Source organism: Oncorhynchus masou, chromosome 15 (genome assembly GCF_036934945.1).
Source record: "Oncorhynchus masou masou isolate Uvic2021 chromosome 15, UVic_Omas_1.1, whole genome shotgun sequence".
NCBI classification, from domain to species: domain Eukaryota; kingdom Metazoa; phylum Chordata; class Actinopteri; order Salmoniformes; family Salmonidae; genus Oncorhynchus; species Oncorhynchus masou.
In genome coordinates, this window is record NC_088226.1 from 24573044 (window position 1) to 24595518 (window position 22475).

Consider the following 22475-nt stretch of genomic DNA (forward strand, 5'->3'; position numbering starts at 1 on the left):
TTTGTTTACATACTCATCCCATATGTATATACTGTACTCGATACCATCTACTGTATCTTGCCTATGCTGCTCTGTACCATCACTCATTCATATATCCTTATGTACATATTCTTTATCCCCTTACACTGTGTAGTTTAGGAATTGTTAGTTAGATTACTTGTTGGTTATTACTGCATTATTACTGCATTGTCGGAACTAGAAGCACAAGCATTTCGCTACACTCGCAGTAACATCTGCTAACCATGTGTATGTGACAAATAAAATTTGATTTGATTTGATTTAGCCTGTTCTCTATGAGTAGAGCAGAGACTGTGCGTAAAGTAGAGAATAAACGCGTGCGCAGAACGTTATCCACACATGCGCAGAAGCTTCTTTAGTCTGGAGACGAAAAGGTCTGGTAAAAGTCACACCTGCAGCCACTACGATAAAATAAAGTGCAACCCCTCCTCACCTCATACAAGCTGAGCTCTTTGGCCGACGAGGGTTCTGATATGGGGCTCTTGAGGAGCGAGGCCCTGTCCAGAGAGCAGGGGACGGTGGGCAGAGACCCGGCCAAGCCCTGCCTCTCTGTGAGGAGGCGCTGGAGCAGCGTGTAGGCCAGAGAGCTGTCGGAAAGCGAGCGGTACAGGCCCTCCAGACGCCGGTATGTCAGGTAGTCCAGGATGTTGAGGCCATTCTCGGTGAAGAGACGCACAAACTGGGGCTTGTCGTTGATCAGCGCGTCCGTCATGGAATCCTCTAGGTCCTCGTACTGCGGGAGGATGTTTTTCAAAACATATCCATTTGTCGATCTATCTAAAAGAAAATCGTGTCTCTGTCTCTCTGTCTGTCAAAATTAAAACAATACTATCGTACCGAGTGATAAAAATAAGAAACGCTCCTCAAATTGAACATTTTCTAAATTGTTCTGATTTCCAACTTCCTTTCACCGTCTTCTCTGTATTGTTCCTTATTTTCCTAATATTATCCAATACAGAGATATTGAAAACATACAGTCTGATAAAACTAAATATTATAAAAAAAATTAACCTTTATTTAACTAGGCAAGTCAGTTAAGAACAAATTCTTATTTTCAATGACGGCCTAAGAACAGTGGGTTAACTGCCTGTTCAGGGGCAGAACGACAGATTTGTACCTTGTCAGCTCGGGGGTTTGAACTTGAAACCTTCTGGTTACTAGTCCAAAGCTCTAACCACTAGGCTACCCTGCCGCACCAAATAACATAACATTTAAAAAAAATGCTGTTTAACAATGGTGATAGTGATGATCGTGAGGAGCAGCCCACCTGCCATTGGATGCCTCCATTGAAGAGTTCACTCTTAGCGATGTCCACCCTGTTCCAGGCTACTGCTAGCTTCAGCTCCTCTGTGTACTCACTGGCATCGCTGGACACACGTTTACTAGCTGACAGACAAATACATAAAACAAATGTGTAGTTTGACCAGGATCATGTTTAACATACAGTGGGGAGAACAAGTATTTGATACACCGCCGATTTTGCACGTTTTCCTGCTTACAAAGCATGTAGAGGTCTGTAATTCTTATCATAGGTACACTTCAACTGTGAGAGACGGAATCTAAAACAAAAATCCAGAAAATCACATTGTATGATTTTTAAGTAATTCATTTGCATTGTATTGCATGACATAAGTATTTGATACATCAAAAAAGCAGAACTTAATATTTGGTACAGAAACCTTTGTTTGCAATTACAGAGATCATACATTTCCTGTAGTTCTTGACCAGGTTTGCACACACTGCAGCAGGGATTTTGGCCCACTCCTCCATACAGACCTTCTCCAGATCCTTCAGGTTTCGGGGCTGTCGCTGGGCAATACGGACTTTCAACTCAATCCAAAGATTTTCTATTGGGTTCAGGTCTGGAGACTGGCTAGGCCACTCCAGGACCTTGAGATGTTTCTTACGCAGCCACTCCTTAGTTGCCCTGGCTGTGTGTTTCGGGTCGTTGTCATGCTGGAAGACCCAGCCACGACCCATCTTCAATGCTCTTACTGAGGGAAGGAGGGTGTTGGCCAAGATCTTGCGATACATGGCCCCATTCATCCTCCCCTCAATACGGTGCAGTCGTCCTGTCCCCTTTGCAGAAAAGCATCCCCAAAGAATGATGTTTCCACCTACATGCTTCACGGTTGGGATGGTGTTCTTGGGGTTGTACTCATCCATCTCCTTCAAACACGACGAGTGGAGTTTAGACCAAAAAGCTCTATTTTTGTCTCATCAGACCACATGACCTTCTCCCATTCCTCCTCTGGATCAGCCAGATGGTCATTGGCAAACTTCAGATGGGCCTGGACATGCCCTGGCTTGAGCAGGGGGACCTTGCATGTGCTGCAGGATTTTAATCCATGACGGCGTAGTGTGTTACTAATGGTTTTCTTTGAGACTGTGGTCCCAGCTCTCTTCAGGTCATTGACCAGGTCCTGCCGTGTAGTTCTGGGCTGATCCCTCACTTTCCTCATGATCATTGATGCCCCACGAGGTGAGATCTTGCATGGAGCCCCAGACCGAGGGTGATTGACCGTCATCTTGAACTTCTTCCATTTGCTAATAATTGCGCCAACAGTTGTTGCATTCTCACCAAGCTGCTTGCCTATTGTCCTGTAGCCCATCCCAGCCTTGTGCAGGTCTACAATTTTATCCCTGATGTCCTTACACAGCTCTCTGGTCTTGGCCATTGTGGAGAGGTTGGAGTCTGTTTGATTGAGTGTGTAGACAGGTGTCTTTTATACAGGTAACGAGTTCAAACAGGTGCAGTTAATACAGGTAATGAGTGGAGAACAGGAGGGATTCAGGTCTGTGAGAGCCGGAATTCTTACTGGTTGGTAGGTGAACAAATACTTATGTCATGCAATACAATGCAAATGAATTACTTAAAAATCATACAATGTGATTTTCTGGATTTTTGTTTTAGATTCCGTCTCTCACAGATGAAGTGTACCAATGATAAAAATGACAGACCTCTACATGCTTTGTAAGTAGGAAAACCTGCAAAATCGGCAGTGTATCAAATACTTGCTCTCCCCACTGTATCTGTCAACAGATAGCAAACGCGCACACACACACACACACACACCATACACACACGCGCACAGACACAAATAGACATGCAGATGGAAGAATACATGCACGCACGCACGCACGCACGCACTCGCATACACACACTCGCATACACACACACACACTTCTACCTCTGACGAGAGCCTTCAGTAGCACTGTGTCAAAATCATCAGAACTCTCCTGCTCCCCGTGGAAAACTGTGATCAGATCTCTGTTCTGGTAGATACTCAGAGCCTGGTGAGAGAGAGGAGGGAGGTATAGAGAGAGAAGGATAAAGAAGAAAGAAAATGAGTAAGGTTATGTGCTCACTTACATAAACTTGCTTTCTCTCTCACAGACACACACACACACGTAGCATTACTTCCGTCCCTCTCCTTAACCAAACCAGGCTTGAACCCAGGACCCTCTGAACTCATCACCAATTGCCACCCAAGAAGCAACGTTACTTATCGCTCCACAAAAGTCAACGGAAACAACTACTTCTATGCCTCAGAGCGAGTGACATTACCAATTGAACGCTACTAGCGCATCGCTAACTAGCTGGCCATTTCACATCGGCCAGACACACACACAAACACACCCATCCACACACCAGCAAGCTCTCACAGTCGCACTGCAGAATTAAACGTTTATCCAAGTGTTTTTGACACCCTGGTTTGCTCCTACTGCTCTGTATCATTCCATTTCTCCAGAAGTAAAATTTCTAAGTTAATAGTTAAGTTTAGACACTCATTCCGAATGGAAATGGTAAGGGTTAAGGTTTGGGATTGGGTTAAAATTGAAACAGTGCCCACCACTGGGATCAAACACACAACCTTCTGATCCACAGTCATGGGAATATTTCTATCTACTATCCCAGAATTATGCACATCTGCTATCCCAGGCCACAATGCCCTAAAAAAACCTCATGACTACTTGATGGTAATAGTGCTCACTGTTGCCCCTACTGGCCGGTTTTGAAGGGATTTCCTGACGTCCTCAGTGCATAGCTATACCTCCAATTTCGAAGTCAATCTTGAAGGATCTCCCTGACACACAAACACATCCCCCACACACACCCGTCCACACACACACACATCCCAGCCCACCCTGCCCCCACTCACCCTGTCCACCAGCTTCTCCAGGTCTTCCTCGGCAGTAAAGTGCCACCGGACCCTCTCACGGGCCCTGTCGCGCAGCTCCGCACTGGGGCTCTTGCTCCCCTCACCCTCTGGCTGGGGAGAGGGGGGGCTCATGGGCCCGGCTGACAGTGCATCCAGCAGCTCACAGATGAGATCCGCCGCTGGACCAGAACCATTCAACACCAGCCAGGGAGTAGCCTTCTTCAGAGAGAGATCCACCCTCTGAGGGAGAGAGGGAGGGAGGGCGAAAAGCAGAAGAGAGTGAGAGAAAGTGAAAGAAGAAGAGATAAGAGGGAAAGGGAATTTCAAAAGAGAAGGAGAGAGAGAAAGAGGGGTTAACGAGAATGTTCTGGTCATGCACAGTAATGTACTATAGGCCTAGTGATGTCATGAAAAGTAAAGTAAGTCATAGTTATGATAGTGATGTTGCCATAGCTTACCTCCAGCATGGCAGCGTCCCCTGAGATGAGCATACACAATACAGGGACATCTATACTGCCACTGCCTGGAAAACAACAGGTACAGGGAAGGGGTTTAAGTCATGAATCATTGATCAGATGTCAGATGTCATAGTCCATCAATGTTTCATGATTTACTGCTTATAAGAATATTTATAAGAATATGTATTTCCACAAGCATCATGGAAGACTGCGAATGTATCAAATTATTGTCAAGTCTTTTGCAATATTCAGTAAGGTTACATACACACAATAATATAATTATTGTGAATAGTCAGATTGATAATAGTTTGAGTTGACGTTTACGTTTACGTGCCTTGCGTGAAGAACGATTTCCCCTGTAATCCTGTTTACTCAGACACATCTGAAATCAGGCAACCTGACGGGATTTTGAAAAAATGCAAAACATCTGCATTCAAAATAAATGTTCTACCACAGCAACCATGTTATTTTTGTGAAGCATTTTTGATTCTGGGTTCGAACATATAAAGTTTGTATGTAAAAACTATTTTGCTGTATTTAATATTCATGCATACTTTCAATATTTCCGAACTCCCTTCACTCGCGCAAAATAATTCAATTTGAGCTGCTAGCATGCACAGATCGAATACACCGCTATGACTCTGAGTGAGGTGTTTCCATATCCCCAATAATTCTAAAGATTGCTCAGAGGACCAGATGTATCAGTTTATGCTTACTTTGATTATGACCGTACGTGGAATTAGATGAGCAGAGTAAGGAGTTTACAGGACTAATGCCATAATCAGTTTAATATCTCATTATTAGTGTGCATGTAAACGTGATCATTGTGAATGTCCATCATATTAATGTCAATGTGTGAATATTTCATGATTTACTACTCATAGAAGAATATATATTTTTTTTTAACCTTCATTTAACTAGGCAAGTCCGTTTAAGAATAAATTCTTATTTACAATGACGGCCTACCCTGAGCCAATTGTGCACCGCGCTATGGACTCCCAATCACGGCCGAATGTGATGCAGCCTGGATTCGAACCAATATAAGACTATGTATTTTTACAAGTTAGATCCTTACAAAAAATAAAAAACACAATTGAACACTTCACGATAAGTCATCCTTGCGCCTTTTAGAGAGTAGGGAGACCATGCCAATCATCTGTGTGTCGATCGAATTTTAATATGTGTACCAACGGATCTCAATTACAAAATAAAAGAGAATATTGCCAAGTATTTATAGTGTTGATGTCAACAACAAAAACTTCCATGGTTTGCTCACCAGATGAGTTCAACTTTGGATTAATTGTTATAAATTGTTTATGTTAGACTTTCTTACTGAAATATATAAATAACCCACCAAATATTAGCGATACAAAAAGTTACACAAGCGTCACTGAATAACATTAAACTAGTCGTATTAACCAAACGCTAGCAAAGCAGGGCTGGCGTTATGGGCGGGACTCCTTGCCCATCAAAATAAAATATTAAAATATTGATAAGGTGCCGTACCTTGTTGATAATCACCTTGGTAATTGCTTCGAAACTGAACCTAAACTATACCGAAACTAATTTCACACTTTTAACAACATATTAAATAAATGTAAAGCATGATGGGGAGAAAGGGAGAGAATGGGTGAGTTGCTGCCTGACATAAAATGAGGGACAGTGTCTGACAGACCAATCAACCTGCACATGTCCTCTACTGTAAGCTTATTGCTTTTGTTCAATGTATGGTTATTTTGACCCTTGATTATTGTTGTTACTGATGTCCCGTCGACAACTTTGATTCTTATTATTTTCATATTGTAAGTATCCAAAGTAAGCTTTGGCAATATGTACATTGTTATGTCATGCCAATAAAGCAAATTGAATTGAATTGATGAGCGAGGGGAAACAAAAGAAACATTATTATGTAGGGTAGGGCCATTCTATTGTATTGATTAATTCTATTATAATCTCAAAATGATATGTAGCCTACCCACTACATATCCACCGAATCCAAACAGTTTTATAGTCTCCTCTGGCCTACTTGGAGTACACAGTGAGAACGTGCATCATTTGCAATGGTAAGAAGACCAAGGTGAACGGATGCACATGCTGCGTTAGCGTTGCTACAAAATCTGAATGAAAATGACTCAAGATGGTGGGGAAGAAATGATTCATGATGACATCTCTGATGACTATTCTTCTGATTCTGAGCCTCAGCTTGAACCTACAGCTCCGAGGCCTGTACGCAAAAAAATAACAGAATGGTGGGCACTGAGCAGGTGCTTGCACCACCACCAAATGAAAGGAAAACACTAAGCTAGTGACAATGCTACAGACCGATTATCAGCACAAAATGTCACCAGTGAGAGAGCTGGCCCTACATCTCAAGTAAAAAAACAAATCAGCAATGCAATCACCAACTTTCGTTGTTTATGTGACATGGGCTTGCTCCAACTGATAATTGATTACTTTTGACTGCTGTCATATTGATATGTATATTCATTATAATGCCATTATTGCTTGTGTGCTGATTTCCCTTATTTATCAAGCATACTTGGCATACAGTATCTCATTTACATAAGTATTCACTCCCCTGAGTCAATACTTTGTAGAAGCACCTTACAGCTGTGAGTAGCGATTACAGCTGTGATTCTTTCTGGGTAAGTCTCTAAGAGCTTTCCACACCAGGATTGTGCAACATGTGTCCATTATTCTTTTCAAAGTTCTTCAAAAGGTCTGTCAAATTGGTTGTTGATCATTGCTAGATAAACATTTTCAGGTAGATTTAAGTCAAAACTGTAACTTGGCCCCTCAGGAACATTCATTGTCTTCTTGGTAAGCCTTGTCCTTGTGTTTTAGGTTATTGTCCTGCTGAAAGGTGAATTCATCTGGTAGAAAGACGACTGAGCCAGGTTTTCCTCTAGGATGTTGCCTGTAATTAGCTGTACATGTTTTTATCCTGAAAAACTCCCCAGTCCTTAATGATTACAAGAATACCCATACCATGATGTAGCCACCACTATGCTTGAACATGATGTGTTGTATTGGATTTGCCCCAAACAGCCACGTTTTTTGCAGTATTACTTCAGTGCCTTGTTGCAAACAGAATAGGTGTTTAGGAATATTTGTATCTGTACAGGCTTCCTTTTCACTCTGTCAACTAGGTTAGTATTGTTGAGTAACTAGAATGTTGTTGATCTATCCTGTTTTCTCCTATCACAGTCATTAATAAACTCTGTAACTCTTTTAAAGTCACCATTGGCCTCATGGTGAAATCCCTGAGCGGTTTCGTTCCTCTCCAGCAATTTAAGTTAGGAAGGACACCTGTATCTAGTGACTGGATATTTAATGTCTGCTTTTTATTTATTTTCCCCATCTACCAATAGCCCTTCTTTGCGAGGCATTCCAAACCTCCCTGGTCTATGTAGTAGAATCTGTGTTTGAAATTCACTGCTCGACAGGGACCTTACAGATAATTGTATGTGTGGGGTACAGAGATGAGGTAGTCATTCAAAAGTCAGGTTAAACAATATTATTGCACACAGGGTGATTTATTATTGTACACACAGCTATCACATTTGGTTCCTTGGAAGTTGTGGGAATGTATGTTTTTGGTTTCACATTGGTTGTGGGAACGAAGCCATAGGTATCTGACCGCCAAAACATTTTTTAAACATTCCAAGAACAGAAGTGACAATTTAGCCTGTTCTGTGAAAGTTTATTTTTAGGTTGTAGGGAGGTTCTGAGAACATTTTCTTGGGAGGTTTTATTAACACTCTGAGAATGGAAATTCTAGGTTATATGTAGGTTTTTGAACAACTTCCTGCTAGATTTTGGGGGATTAACTTTTTTGAACTCCAAGCACAGAAAAGAAACATGGAAATTAATTTCCGTAGGCATTATCGTTCAAACACATTTTTTTTATTGTGATAGAGCATCATTGAAATTCAAACCTATGATATTTTGTTTTCTAGTCATGGAATTAGACCACTGCGGCACTAGGATGGAGCTAGCATGCTATGTTTTTTTACGCATACAAAGCTGTTCATTTTAGTCTGTTCAAACAGACCCCATTTCAAAGGAAACAAACACTCATTAAGATCAGGTGTTGCTAACAACACACCTGAACACATTTAACAAGATAGAGGATATAGAGAGTATTGTTGACGCTGAGAATGTATATGTTTTTAAATAACATTATTAGAACGTTCTCTGAAAGTTGCAAAAGTGTTGTGGTTTTTATGAAAAGTTTTCATGTTCTGAGAACGGAATTTAGAGGTTATTGATGTTAATGTGTACAATAATAAAATATATACATTCCCAGAATATTTCCAACATTGCCAAGAACCTTACATTCTCTGAACGTTCTGAAAACATTGTTTCAGTTACACAATTTTTTCAAACGTTCCCAGAATATAGTAAAAATATGACATTAAATCTAACCACATAGGAACTTGTGTGGAATGTTCTGTGGAAGTTCTGCAATTTCCACAGAAAACCTTGTTTCTTAATGTTATCGGAACAATTTGAGAACATGTCTTAATCCAAACCATGAGAAAACATGTAGGAAACTTTATGCTGAAGTACTGAAATTTCCACAGAAGAACATTGTTTCTTAACATTCTTTGAACTATTCGAGAACTTTCACAATGTCAAACCAGTTGGAGAACGTTCCTAAAATTTAAATTAAATGTAATCATGTTTGAGCTTTTAGAAGCAATGAAATATTTGAATGAAAATAAAGTTTTTTTTGTCAAGTTCCTTAAATGTGCTGAGTATGTTCCAATGCCAAGCAACTATCCTGCATTATTCCCAGAAAGTTGTAGGAAGGTTGAATGCAAAATAACCATAGAACAACTACACTCTCACCAAGCTCTTTGAAACAGATGGTTCTCAGAACGTTATGTACTAGCTGGGCTGTGTCTCACCCCAGATGCCTGTGCGTTGGTGGGAGATGTAGTCCTCCATCTTGGCCCTGAAGACCATCTCCCCTCCCCGCCGGCCTACACTCCCATCATCCACCAGCAGGAAGGCCTGGTAGTTATTATCCAGGCAGCACGAGTCACGGGATGTGTTCTGGACATAATATTGTGCTGGAAAACTACCCTGGGGGTTAGAGAACGTGTGAGAGAGAGGGGGGTGGACGAGAGAAATTATGGGTAGAGAATGGGATCAGAGGAGGAGAGAAGGGGTAAAGGAAGAGGGGAGAGAGATCAGGGTAGAGAAAGGAGGGTAGAGAGAGAGAGGGAGAGAAACAGGGAGAGAGACGTAGTAAGAGAGAGAGAGAAGAAGAAATTGTGATTCCCATCCCATGTAATAAAAATACCTCGTTGTTATTAATTTGATTTCCTGTGGTTTTGGATTTCTCAACCTAAAAGGACATCTTATTGAAAGAGAGAAAGAAATAGAGTGAAAGAGAGAAGGGATAAAAAGGAGAAGGAAGGGGACATAAATAAATTTGTGAGAAAAAGTGAGTGAGAAGCAAAGAGGGGAGAGATGAAAGTGAACATAATTCTATAATTGTATATAGTGCCAGTGTACAGTAGCGTGTTCCTATGCATTCCTGTGTGTGTGTGTTTCTATGTCTGCGTCACGTGCATGCTTAATACTGTATACAAACAGTGTGTGTGTGTGTGTGTGTGCGTAAATGTACCTGTGCGTTGATGAGCTGCTGTCTGTTGTGCACCAACCCCCAGGGGGCCACGCCCACAGCGATGACTTTCTTCTGGGACAGGGAGGAGGCCGCCGCCGCATGATCCCTCACTGCTTCCCCAATACAATGACTCACTCCCTCCCTCAGCCCCCCCGTCACTATCCACGCCCCTGGGAGAGAGGGGGAGGTAGAGGAGAAGGAAGAGAGGGAGTGAGTGAGTGAGAAAAATAGAAAAAGAGGGAGCAAGATATGGAAGTGAGGGCGTGAGACAGAGCATGAGAGAAATGTTTATGACACAATTATAATATGCCACTTAGCAGATGTCATTATTCAAAGCGACTTGTAGTACAGTGATTGAATAACTGTGACCCCTGCAGGAATTGAACCCCCACAACCTTCGAATAGCAAACACCACACTCTTACCGACTGAGCAACCAGGATGGGCAATGGACAATAGACAGATAAGGAACATAAGCTTGTTGGTTATGAGTCAAGGGCACCGTGAAAACATGTAACTGGCAGTGAAAGATGAAATCAAATAAATTATATATTTTTTGGAATAAGGCCCAGGAAGGATTTGTTTAAAATACTTAATTTGAATGCTGAACTACATGCACTTATTTACACTTACTCAAAGTATATCCTGTTCTACTGGTTGGCCTCTTACCATTGCTGTGTCTGCTAATTGTATGCTCTATGGACAACCTGCTTAATGCCTTGCCTTGCTTTAATCAACAACTGTCAGGCCTAGATGGTCATGTGTCCTGTAAACTTTTAACCCATACAGCCAGAGGAGGAAGAGAATGAGAAGGAGGAGGAGGAGGAGGAGGAAGAGAAGGAGGGTAAATTACAACAGCAATGCAACTCTAATTGGTAGAACGGACATACTTTTAATTCCACCTGATCCGCTCTGTCCCTATAATACGTTATGAAAGTAAATACCTCTTGTATTGATGTCATAGGATCGTATATACATATCTATAAAACAACCATGCTGTTTGTCCTCAGTGAATCTTGGGGCTAGGTACAGTATTTCTGCCAGAAAATCATCAGTTCTATGGTTCATCTTAATGGGATAACATATTAAACAAATAGATTAAACGGAGTGGGCGTTATTCTCACCTGTGCCCTATTCCGAACTGACCAACCTCAAACCCAGGCCACCTGGGTGTGTGTGTGTCAAATCAATCAAAGTTTATTTGTCATGTATACAGATTTGCAGATGTTATGGCAAGTGCAGCGAAATGCTTGTGTTTCAGTGCAGTAATACCTAGCAATACAAAACAATACATTCATAATCCAAACGGTAATACAGTATCAAAGCAAGCAATGTCAGAGTCCGGGAATATTTTTTATATATATATATATATATATATATATATATATATATATATACATATATCAGAGGAGGAAGGGGAGGACCATCCTCTTTGGTTATTTTGTAATGTTTTATATACTGCACCAGTCAAAAGTTTGGACACACCTACTCATTCCAGGGTTTTTCTTAATTTTTACTATTATCTACCTTGTAGAATAATATTAAAGACATCAAAGCTATGAAATAACACATATGGAAACTTGCAGTAACTAAAAAAGTGTCAAGCAAATCAAAATATATTTTAGATTCTTCAAATAGCCACCCTTTGCCTTGATGACAGCTTTGCACACTCTTGGCATTCTCTCAACCAACTTAATAAGGTAATCCTCTGGTGTCACGCCCTGACCATAGTTTGCTTTGTATGTTTATATGTTTTGGTTGGTCAGGGTGTGATCTGAGTGGGCATTCTATGTTGGATATCTAGTTTGTCTGTTTCTGTGTTTGGCCTGATATGGTTCTCAATCAGAGGCAGGTGTTAGTCGTTGTCTCTGATTGGAAACCATATTTAGGTAGCCTATTTTGTCATTGTGGGTTGTGGTTGACTGTCTATGTGTAGTGTTTGTGTCTGCACATTTCGTAAATAGCCTAACGGTCGTTGTTCATTTATTGTTTTGTTCAGTTTACTTTGTGTTTTCGTCATCCATTAAAATTATGCATTCACACCACGCTACGCTTTGGTTCTCTTCTTACGACGATCGTGACAGAATCACCCACCAACCAAGGACCAAGCGGCATGGTAACAGGCAGCAGCAGCAGCGATGTCAGGACTCCTGGACATGGGAGGACGTTTTGTGCGGCAAGGGTTGCTACACATGGGAGGAGATCCTGGCTGGAAGGGATTGCCTCCCATGGGAACAGGTGGAGGCAGCTAGGAGAGCAGAGGCAGCCGGAGAGAGGAGCCAGCAATACGAGGGAACACGGCTGGCAAGAAAGATCGAGAGGCAGCCCCAAAATGTCTTGGGGGGGGTGGTGGCGTAGCCAGGTAGGAGACCTGCGCCAACTTCCCGTGCTTACTGGAAAGCTGGAGGGACTGGGCAGGCACCGTGTTATGATGTGGAGTGCACGGTGTCCTCGGTGCGGGTGCATAGCCCGGTGCAGTACATTCCAGCTCCTCGTATCGGCCGGGCTAGAGTGGGCATCGAGCCAGATGCCATGAAGCCTCTACGCATCTAATTTCCAGTGCGTCTCCTTGGGCCGGCGTACATGGCACCAGCCTTATGCATGGTATCCCCGGTTTGCCAGCACAGCCCAGTGCGGGCTATTCCACCTCGCCGCACTGGCAGGGCGACCGGGAGCATTCAACCAGGTAAGGTTGGGCAGGCTCGGTGCTCAAGAGCTCCAGTGCGCCTGCACGGTCCGGTCTATCCAGTGCCACCTCCAAGCACCAGCCCTCCGGTGGCAGCCCCCCGCACCACGCTGTCTCTCCGTCTTCGGCCTACAGGTGTTCCCGTCTGTCCAGTGCCGCCGGAGTCTCCCGTCTGTCCAGAGCCGCCAGAGTCTACCGTCTGTCCAGCGCCGCCAGAGTTTCCCGTCTGTCCAGAGCCGACAGAGTTTCCCGTCTGTCCAGAGCCGCCAGAGTTTCCCGTCTGTCCAGAGCCGCCAGAGTTTCCCGTCTGTCCAGAGCCGCCAGAGTTTCCCGTCTGTCCAGAGCCAGAGCCGCCAGGACCTGCCAGAGCCGCCAGGACCTGCCAGAGCCGCCAGGAGCTGCCAGAGCCGTCAGCCAGCCAGGAGCTGCCAGAGCCGTCAACCAGCCAGGAGCTGCCAGAGCCGCCAGCCAGCCAGGAGCTGCCAGAGCCGCCAGCCAGCCAGGAGCTGCCAGAGCCGCCAGCCAGCCAGGAGCTGCCAGAGCCGCCAGCCAGCCAGGAGCTGCCAGAGCCGTCAGCCAGTCCCGAGCTGCCCCTCAGTCCCCAGCTGCCCCTCAGTCCTGAGCTGCCCCTCAGCCCCGAGCTGCCCCTCAGTCCCCAGCTGCCCCTCAGCCCCGAGCTGCCCCTCAGTCCAGTGGGGCCATTTAGTAGGGTTGCCAGTCCATGGTCGGTGGCGAGGGTCGCCGTTCCTAGGAGGCCACAGAAGCGAACTAAGACTATGGTGGAGTGGGGTCCACGACAGAGCCGCCACTGCGGACAGATGCCCACCCAGACCCTCCCCTATAGGTTAAAGGTTATGCGGCCGGAGTCCGCACCTTGGAGGGGGGTGGGGGTACTGTCACACCCTGACCATAGTTTGCTTTGTATGTTTATATGTTTTGGTTGGTCGGGGTGTGATCTGAGTGGGCATTCTATGTTGGATGTCTAGTTTGGCCTGATATGGTTCTCAATCAGAGGCAGGTGTTAGTCGTTGTCTCTGATTGGAAACCATATTTAGGTAGCCTGTTTTGTCATTGTGGGGGATTGTCTATGTGTAGTGTTTGTGTCAGTACATTTCGTATATAGCTTCACGGCCGTTGTTCATTTATTGTTTTGTTCAGTTTACTTTGTGTTTTCGTCATCCATTAAAATGATACATTCACACCACGCTGCGCTTTGGTCCGCTTCTTACAACGATCGTGACACCTGGAATGTATTTTAATTAACATGTGTGCCTTGTTAAAAGTTAATTTGTGGAATTTCTTTCCTTCTTAATGTGTTTGAGCCAATCAGTTGTATTGTGACAAGGTAGGGTATACAGACAATGTATACAGAAGATAGCTCTATTTGGTAAAAGACAAAGTCCATATTATGGCAAGAACAGCTCAAATAAGCAAAGATAAACTACAGTACATTATTACTTTAAGACAAAGGTCAGTCAAGAACTTTGAAAGTTTCTTCAAGTGCAGTTGCAAAAACCATCAAGCGCTATGATGAAACTGGCTCTCATGAGGACCACCACAGGAAATGAAGACCCAGAGCTACCTCTGCTGCAGAGGATAAGTGTGCTCTACACGGATGAATCCCAGGTTCAACTATACTGGCCAGATGGTGTCGTGTGGGCGAGCACTATGCAGATGTCAACGTTGTGAACAGCATGCCCCATGGTGGAGGTGGGGTTATGGTATGGGCAGGCATAAGCTACGGACAACAAATTCATTTGCATTTTATTGATGGCAATTTGAATGCACAGAGATACCGTGACGAGATCCCGAGGTCCATTATCGTGCCATTCATCCCCTGCCATCATCTCATGTTTCAGCATGATAATGCACATGCCCATGTCGCAAGAATCTGTACACAATTCCATGGCCTGCATACACACCAGACATGTCCCCCATTGAGCATGTTTGGGATGCTCTGGGTCAGCGCTTATTCCAGTTCCAGTTCCCGCCAATATCTAGCAACTTTGCATATCCATTGAAGAGGAGTGAGACAACATTCCACAGGACACAATCAACAATAGCCTGATCAACTCTATGCGAAGGAGATGTGTCACGTGAGGAAAATGGTGGTCACACCAGATACTGACAGTTTTTTAAATCCACGCCCCTACCATTCTTTTAAGGTATCTGTGACCAACATTTGCATATCTGTATTCCCAGTCATGAGAAATCTGTAGATTAGAGCCTAATTTATTTATTTCAATTGACTGATTTCCTTATATGAACTGTAAATCTTTGAAAATGTTGTATGTTGCACTTATATTTTTGTTCAGTGTATATACTGTATATAATGATGTGTATAGACAGTATGGACAGTATTTCAATATAAAAAGTGTGTATAGCACTGGGTACTGTATATAGGATGAGTAATAACTAGAATACAGTATATACATAGAAAGTGTGTAAAACAATCTGTAAACATTAAAGTGACCGGTGTTCAATGACTATGTTCACAGGACTGCGGTCTCTAAGGTGCAGGGTACCGTGTCTATGTGTGTCTCACCTGTGCTCTGTGCTGCCCTGACCAGCCCCTGTCTCAGCACCTCCCTGACCCAGGTCTTGACTTTCTCGCACCCCTCACCCCCCACCACAGAAACCACCAGGTTGGGGGAGGGTACCCCCCAGTGGGCTGTCATCAGGGTGTATACCATCTGAGGGGTGGTGTCGCACGACAGGCGCAGGAACTGACCAATAGGAAGAGAGAAGAATAGATGAGGTGGAGGAGGGGACAATGAGTATCGCAATAAAAGGATGATTATCAAGAAGCTGTGGTGAATTGGTGCGGCTACATAAAGTAATTGCTAATTGGTTATTCTGCCTATGGTGTAGTTCATCAGTGGCAAAGAGATGTCGGTACAGGTGAGAACATTCCATCTAACTGATGTGAGGGCTGGCAGCACTGCTAGAACATGGACTCCTCTACCATTGTTCCATAGAATGCCAGACAGGCGTTCTGCTGTGAAATGAATAAACACGACAGCCCCATACCTCACCTCTGCTATGTCAAAGCTCTCTCATTGTCGATATGAAAGACACTTCACGAGCAACTGAAGGAGCAACAAGGCCCGACGTAAACGAGCAAGAGGTTGAAATGAAATACGTTCACATTGTTGTCATTTAGTGTCAATGAATGCTTGAGTGACATATTCGTTTCATAACGTATAGCATCTTATAACATCATGAAATTAGGTAAGTAAGTAAGCCTTGGACAATTATGCTTTGTCTGAGCCAGAATGGCCCACAGGGCAAGAGCCTCCTGTTTCTTTAGCATGAGGCAGCTTGATGTACAAGTACACACCCTAATGCTATTCTGTCGCAGAGCCTTACCCCCAATCCATCTACTTAATGCTAAGTGTAGAGCAGGGGCATCAGGTCCCATTTATTAGAATCTTTGGTATGATTTTACAAGCGATCGAACCCCCAAACTTCCAATTTTAAGACTAACATTCTAACCACAATGCCACTAAAATGGTAAATCATGAGATTTCCATAAATTCAATCACTCAGTAGGGTTATATGGTAACATTCACTATATATACAAAAGTATGTGAACATCCCTTCGAATTAGTGGATTAGGCTCTTTCAGCCACACCCGTTGCTGACAGGTGTACAGTCGTGGCCAATAGTTTTGAGAATGACACAAATATATATTTTCACAAAGTTTGCTGCCTCAGTTTGTATGATGGCAATTTGCAGCATATACTCCCGAATGTTATGAAGAGTGATCAGATGGATTGCAATTAATTGCAAAGTCCCTCTTCGCCATGCAAATGAACTGAATCCCCCAAAATATTTCCACTGCATTTCAACACTGCCACAATAGGACCAGCTGACATCATGTCAGCTTCTCTTGTTAACACAGGTGTGAGTGTTGACGAGGACAAGGCTGGAGATCACTCTGTCATGCTGATGGAGTTCGAATAACAGACTGGAAGCTTCAAAAGGAGGGTGGTGCTTTTTCTTCCTCTGTCAATCATGGTTAACTGCAAGGAAACACGTGCCGTCATTATTGCTTTGCACAAAAAGGGCTTCACAGGCAAGGATATTGCTGCCAGTAAGATTGCACCTAAATCAACAGTTTATCGGATCATCAAGAACTTCAAGGAGAGCGGTTCAATTGTTGTGAAGAAGGCTTCAGGGCGCCCAAGAAAGCAAGTGCCAGGACAATCTCCTAAAGTTGATTTAGCTGCGGGATCGGGGCACCACCAATACAGAGCTTGCTCAGGAATGGCAGCAGGCAGGTGTGAGTGCATCTGCACGCACAGTGAGGCGAAGACTTTTGGAGGATGGCCTGGTGTCAAGGGCAGCAAAGAAGCAACTTCTCTCCAGGAAAAACATCAGGGACAGACTGATATTCTACAAGGTACAGGGATTGGACTGCTGAGGACTGGGGTAAAGTCATTTTCTCTGATGAATCCTCTTTCTGTTTGTTTGGGGCATCCGGAAAAAAACTTGTCTGGAGAAGACAAGGTGAGTGCTACCATCAGTCCTGTGTCATGCCAACAGTAAAGCATCCTGAGACCATTCATGTGTGGGGTTTCTTCTCAGCCAAGGGAGTGGGCTCACTCACAATTTTGCCTAAGAACACAGCCATGAATAAAGAATGGTACCAACACATCCTCCGAGAGCAACTTTTCCCAACCATCCAGGAACAGTTTGGTGAAGAACAATGCCTTTTCCAGCATGATGGAGCACCTTGCCATAACTAAATGGCTCGGGGAACATAGCATCGATATTTTGGGTCCATGGCCAGGAAACTCCCCAGACCTTAACCCCATTGAGAACTTGTGGTCAATCCTCAAGAGGCGGGTGGACAAACAAAACCCCACAAATTCTGACAAACTGACAAGGCCCCTTAGTTCCAGTGAAGGGACATTTTAACACAACATCATACAATAACATTCTAGACGATTCTGTGCTTCCAACTTTGTGGCAACAGTTTGGGGAAGGTCCTTTCCTGTTTCAGCATGACAATGCACCCATGCACAAAGCGGGGTCCATGTAGAAATGGTTTGTCGAGATTGGTGTGGAAGAACTTGACTGGCCTTCATGGAGCTCTGACCTCAACCCCATCGAACACCTTTGGGATGAATTGGAAAGCCGACTGAGAGCCTGGCCTAATCGCCCAACATCAGTGCCCGACCTCACTAGGGCTCTTGTAGCTGAATAGAAACAAGTCCCCACACCAATGTTCCAACATCTAGTGGAAAGCCTTCCCAGAAGAGTGGAGGCTGTTGTAGCAACAAAGAGGGGACCAACTCCATGATATTGGAATTAGATGTTTGACGAGAATGTGTCCACATACTTTGGTCATATAGTATAGCTGAGTCACTTAATGGTTATGAGATGACGGGCAGTAAGCCAGCTAACTAATTCATTAATCACCCACCCTCCCGCAACTGACAGAACAGTGTGTGTGTGTCCTAGTGTAATTTATAATTTAGTAATACCCTGGGCTGATTGATTGAGCGCTGGACAAACTGAGCAAACATACACTGTCCTCTATCAGGACCTCAATAAGGGACAGAGACCAATCCCATGTACAGTACCAGTCAAACATTTGGACACACTTACTCATTCAAGTGCTTTCTTTATTTTGACTATTTTCTACATTGTAGAATAATAGTGAAGTAATCAAATAGTAACCAAACAAGTGTTGAACAAATCTAAATAGATTTTAGATTCTTCAAAGTAGCCACCCTTTGCCTTTATGACAGCTTTGCACACTCTTGGCACTCTCTCAACCAGCTTCATGAGGAATGCTTTTCCAACAGTTTTGAAAGAGTTCCCACATATGCTGAGCACTTGTTGGCTGCTTTTCCTTCACTATGCAGTCAGACTCATCCCAAACCATCTCAATTGGGTTGAGGTTGGGTGATTATGGAGGTCAGGTCATCTGATGCAGCACTTCATCACTCTCCTTCTTGGACTGGAGGTGTGTTTTTGGGTCATGGTTCTTTTAAAAAACAAACGATAGTCCCACTAAGCGCAAACCAGGTAGGATGGCATATCGCTGCAGAATGCTGTGGTAGCCATGCTGGTTAAGTGTGCCTTAAATTCTAAATAAATCACTGACCGTGTCAGCAGCAAAGCACCCCCACACCACCACACCTCCTCCTCTATGCTTCACTGTGGGAACCACACATGCAGAGATCATTACATTTACATTTACATTTAAGTCATTTGGCAGACGCTCTTATCCAGAGCGACTTACAAATTGGTGAATTCACCTTATGACATCCAGTGGAACAGCCACTTTACAATAGTGCATCTAAATCATTTAAGGGGGGGTGAGAAGGATTACTTTATCCTATCCTAGGTATTCCTTAAAGAGGTGGGGTTTCAGGTGTCTCCGGAAGGTGGTGATTGACTCCGCTGTCCTGGCGTCGTGAGGGAGTTTGTTCCACCATTGGGGGGCCAGAGCAGCGAACAGTTTTGACTGGGCTGAGCGGGAACTGTACTTCCTCAGTGGTAGGGAGGCGAGCAGGCCAGAGGTGGATGAACGCAGTGCCCTTGTTTGGGTGTAGGGCCTGATCAGAGCCTGGAGGTACTGCGGTGCCGTTCCCCTCACAGCTCCGTAGGCAAGCACCATGGTCTTGTAGCAGATGCGAGCTTCAACTGGAAGCCAGTGGAGAGAGCGGAGGAGCGGGGTGACGTGAGAGAACTTGGGAAGGTTGAACACCAGACGGGCTGCGGCGTTCTGGATGAGTTGTAGGGGTTTAATGGCACAGGCAGGGAGCCCAGCCAACAGCGAGTTGCAGTAATCCAGACGGGAGATGACAAGTGCCTGGATTAGGACCTGCGCCGCTTCCTGTGTGAGGCAGGGTCGTACTCTGCGGATGTTGTAGAGCATGAACCTACAGGAACAGGCCACCGCCTTGATGTTAGTTGAGAACGACAGGGTGTTGTACAGGATCGCGCCAAGGTTCTTAGCGCTCTGGGAGGAGGACACAATGGAGTTGTCAACCGTGATGGCGAGATCATGGAGCGGGCAGTCCTTCCCCGGGAGGAAGAGCAGCTCCGTCTTGCCGAGGTTCAGCTTGAGGTGGTGATCCGTCATCCACACTGATATGTCTGCCAGACATGCAGAGATGCGATTCGCCACCTGGTCATCAGAAGGGGGAAAGGAGAAGATTAATTGTGTGTCGTCTGCATAGCAATGATAGGAGAGACCATGTGAGGTTATGACAGAGCCAAGTGACTTGGTGTATAGCGAGAATAGGAGAGGGCCTAGAACAGAGCCCTGGGGGACACCAGTGGTGAGAGCGCGTGGTGAGGAGACAGATTCTCGCCACGCCACCTGGTAGGAGCGACCTGTCAGGTAGGACGCAATCCAAGCGTGGGCCGCGCCGGAGATGCCCAACTCGGAGAGGGTGGAGAGGAGGATCTGATGGTTCACAGTATCGAAGGCAGCCGATAGGTCTAGAAGGATGAGAGCAGAGGAGAGAGAGTTAGCTTTAGCAGTGCGGAGCGCCTCCGTGATACAGAGAAGAGCAGTCTCAGTTGAATGACTAGTCTTGAAACCTGACTGATTTGGATCAAGAAGGTCATTCTGAGAGAGATAGCGGGAGAGCTGGCCAAGGACGGCACGTTCAAGAGTTTTGGAGAGAAAAGAAAGAAGGGATACTGGTCTGTAGTTGTTGACATCGGAGGGATCGAGTGTAGGTTTTTTCAGAAGGGGTGCAACTCTCGCTCTCTTGAAGACGGAAGGGACGTAGCCAGCGGTCAGGGATGAGTTGATGAGCGAGGTGAGGTAAGGGAGAAGGTCTCCGGAAATGGTCTGGAGAAGAGAGGAGGGGATAGGGTCAAGCGGGCAGGTTGTTGGGCGGCCGGCCGTCACAAGAAGCGAGATTTCATCTGGAGAGAGAGGGGAGAAAGAGGTCAGAGCACAGGGTAGGGCAGTGTGAGCAGAACCAGCGGTGTCGTTTGACTTAGCAAACGAGGATCGGATGTCGTCGACCTTCTTTTCAAAATGGTTGACGAAATCATCTGCAGAGAGGGAGGAGGGGGGGGAGGAGGATTCAGGAGGGAGGAGAAGGTGGCAAAGAGCTTCCTAGGGTTAGAGGCAGATGCTTGGAATTTAGAGTGGTAGAAAGTGGCTTTAGCAGCAGAGACAGAGGAGGAAAATGTAGAGAGGAGGGAGTGAAAGGATGCCAGGTCCGCAGGGAGGCGAGTTTTCCTCCATCATCCGTTCACCTACTCTGCGTTTCACAAAGACATGGCGGTTGGAACCAAAAATCTTAAATTTGGACTCATCAGACCAAAGGACATATCTCCACCGGTCTAATGGCCATTGCTCGTGTTTCTTGGCCCAAGTAAGTCACTTCTTATTATTGGTGTCCTTTAGAAGCGGTTTCCTTGCAGCAGTTCGACCATGAAGGCGTGATTCACGCTGTCTCCTCTGAACAGTTGCTGTTGAGATGTATCTGTTACTTAAACTCTGTGAGGTACAATCTGAGGTGCAGTTAATTGCCGATTTCTGAGGCTGGTCACTCTAATGAACATATCCTCTGCAGCAGAGGTAACTCTGGGTCTTCCTTTCCTGTGGCGGTTCTCATGAGAGCCAGTTTCATCATAGCGCTTGATGGGTTTTATTTGAGCTGTTCTTGCCATAATATGGACTTCGACTTTTACCAAATAGGGCTATCTTCTGTTTACCACCCCTACCTTGTCACAACACAAATGATTGGCTCAAACACAATAAGAAGGAAAGAAATTTCACAAATTAACTTTTAACAAGGCACACCTGTTAATTGAAATGCATTCCAGGTGACTACATCAAGAAGCTGGTTGAAAGAATGCCAAGAGTGTGCAAAGATGTCATCAAGGCAAAGGGTGGTTACTTTGAAGAATCTCAAATATAAAATATATTTTCATTTGTTTTACACTTTTTTGGTTACTGCATGATCCCATATGTGTTATTTCATAGTTTTGATGTCTTCACTATTATTCTACAATGGAGAAAATAGTAAAAATAAAGAAAAACTCTGGAATGAGTAGGTGTGTCCAAACTTTTGACTAGTACTGTATGTCTTAGCATGTGTATTTCTTAGCATGCCCGTGCAAGAGTGTATGCACACAGTTGAGTGTGTGTTACCCACATGGCTGTGTCTCCTGCCAGCCTCTGCGAACTCCAACTCTCCGAAGGCGTCGGTGGGGTACTCTGAGGAGTGCTGAGAGCTATCCCACTGGCTGACGATGGCTGCACCGAAATAGTCTCTCGTAGCGATGGAGCCGTGCGTTTCACGCTCACCCCCGCACTGGCACAGCGCCCCATTACTGACAGGGGCAGAGAGAGACAAAGTCACACACATGAATACGCATGCATATACACACACACAGCCAGTCATTACAGTGAACAGACGATACACAAAAACACAGACCACAGACACACACACACACACACACACACACAGCCAGTCATTACAGTGAACAGACAATCCACAAAATCAAAAACACAGGCCACAGACAC

At 44.7% G+C, this 22475-nt stretch overlaps 1 protein-coding gene across 3 annotated transcripts in view; it reads right to left on the minus strand.

Moving 5' to 3' along the window:
• The window catches only part of LOC135555957 (transient receptor potential cation channel subfamily M member 4-like), an 87185-nt gene that overhangs the window by 26195 nt on the left and 38515 nt on the right, over positions 1–22475 (minus strand). For all 3 annotated transcript variants that reach the window (XM_064988776.1, XM_064988778.1, XM_064988777.1), the window contains exons 3-11: positions 22105–22282; positions 15507–15687; positions 10278–10447; positions 9553–9730; positions 4640–4704; positions 4182–4421; positions 3210–3312; positions 1286–1404; positions 452–751 (exon numbers count right to left, since the gene is read on the minus strand). In XM_064988776.1, the coding sequence (XP_064844848.1) occupies positions 452–751; positions 1286–1404; positions 3210–3312; positions 4182–4421; positions 4640–4704; positions 9553–9730; positions 10278–10447; positions 15507–15687; positions 22105–22282 (1534 nt within the window). The remainder of the gene's footprint in view (positions 1–451; positions 752–1285; positions 1405–3209; positions 3313–4181; positions 4422–4639; positions 4705–9552; positions 9731–10277; positions 10448–15506; positions 15688–22104; positions 22283–22475) is intronic.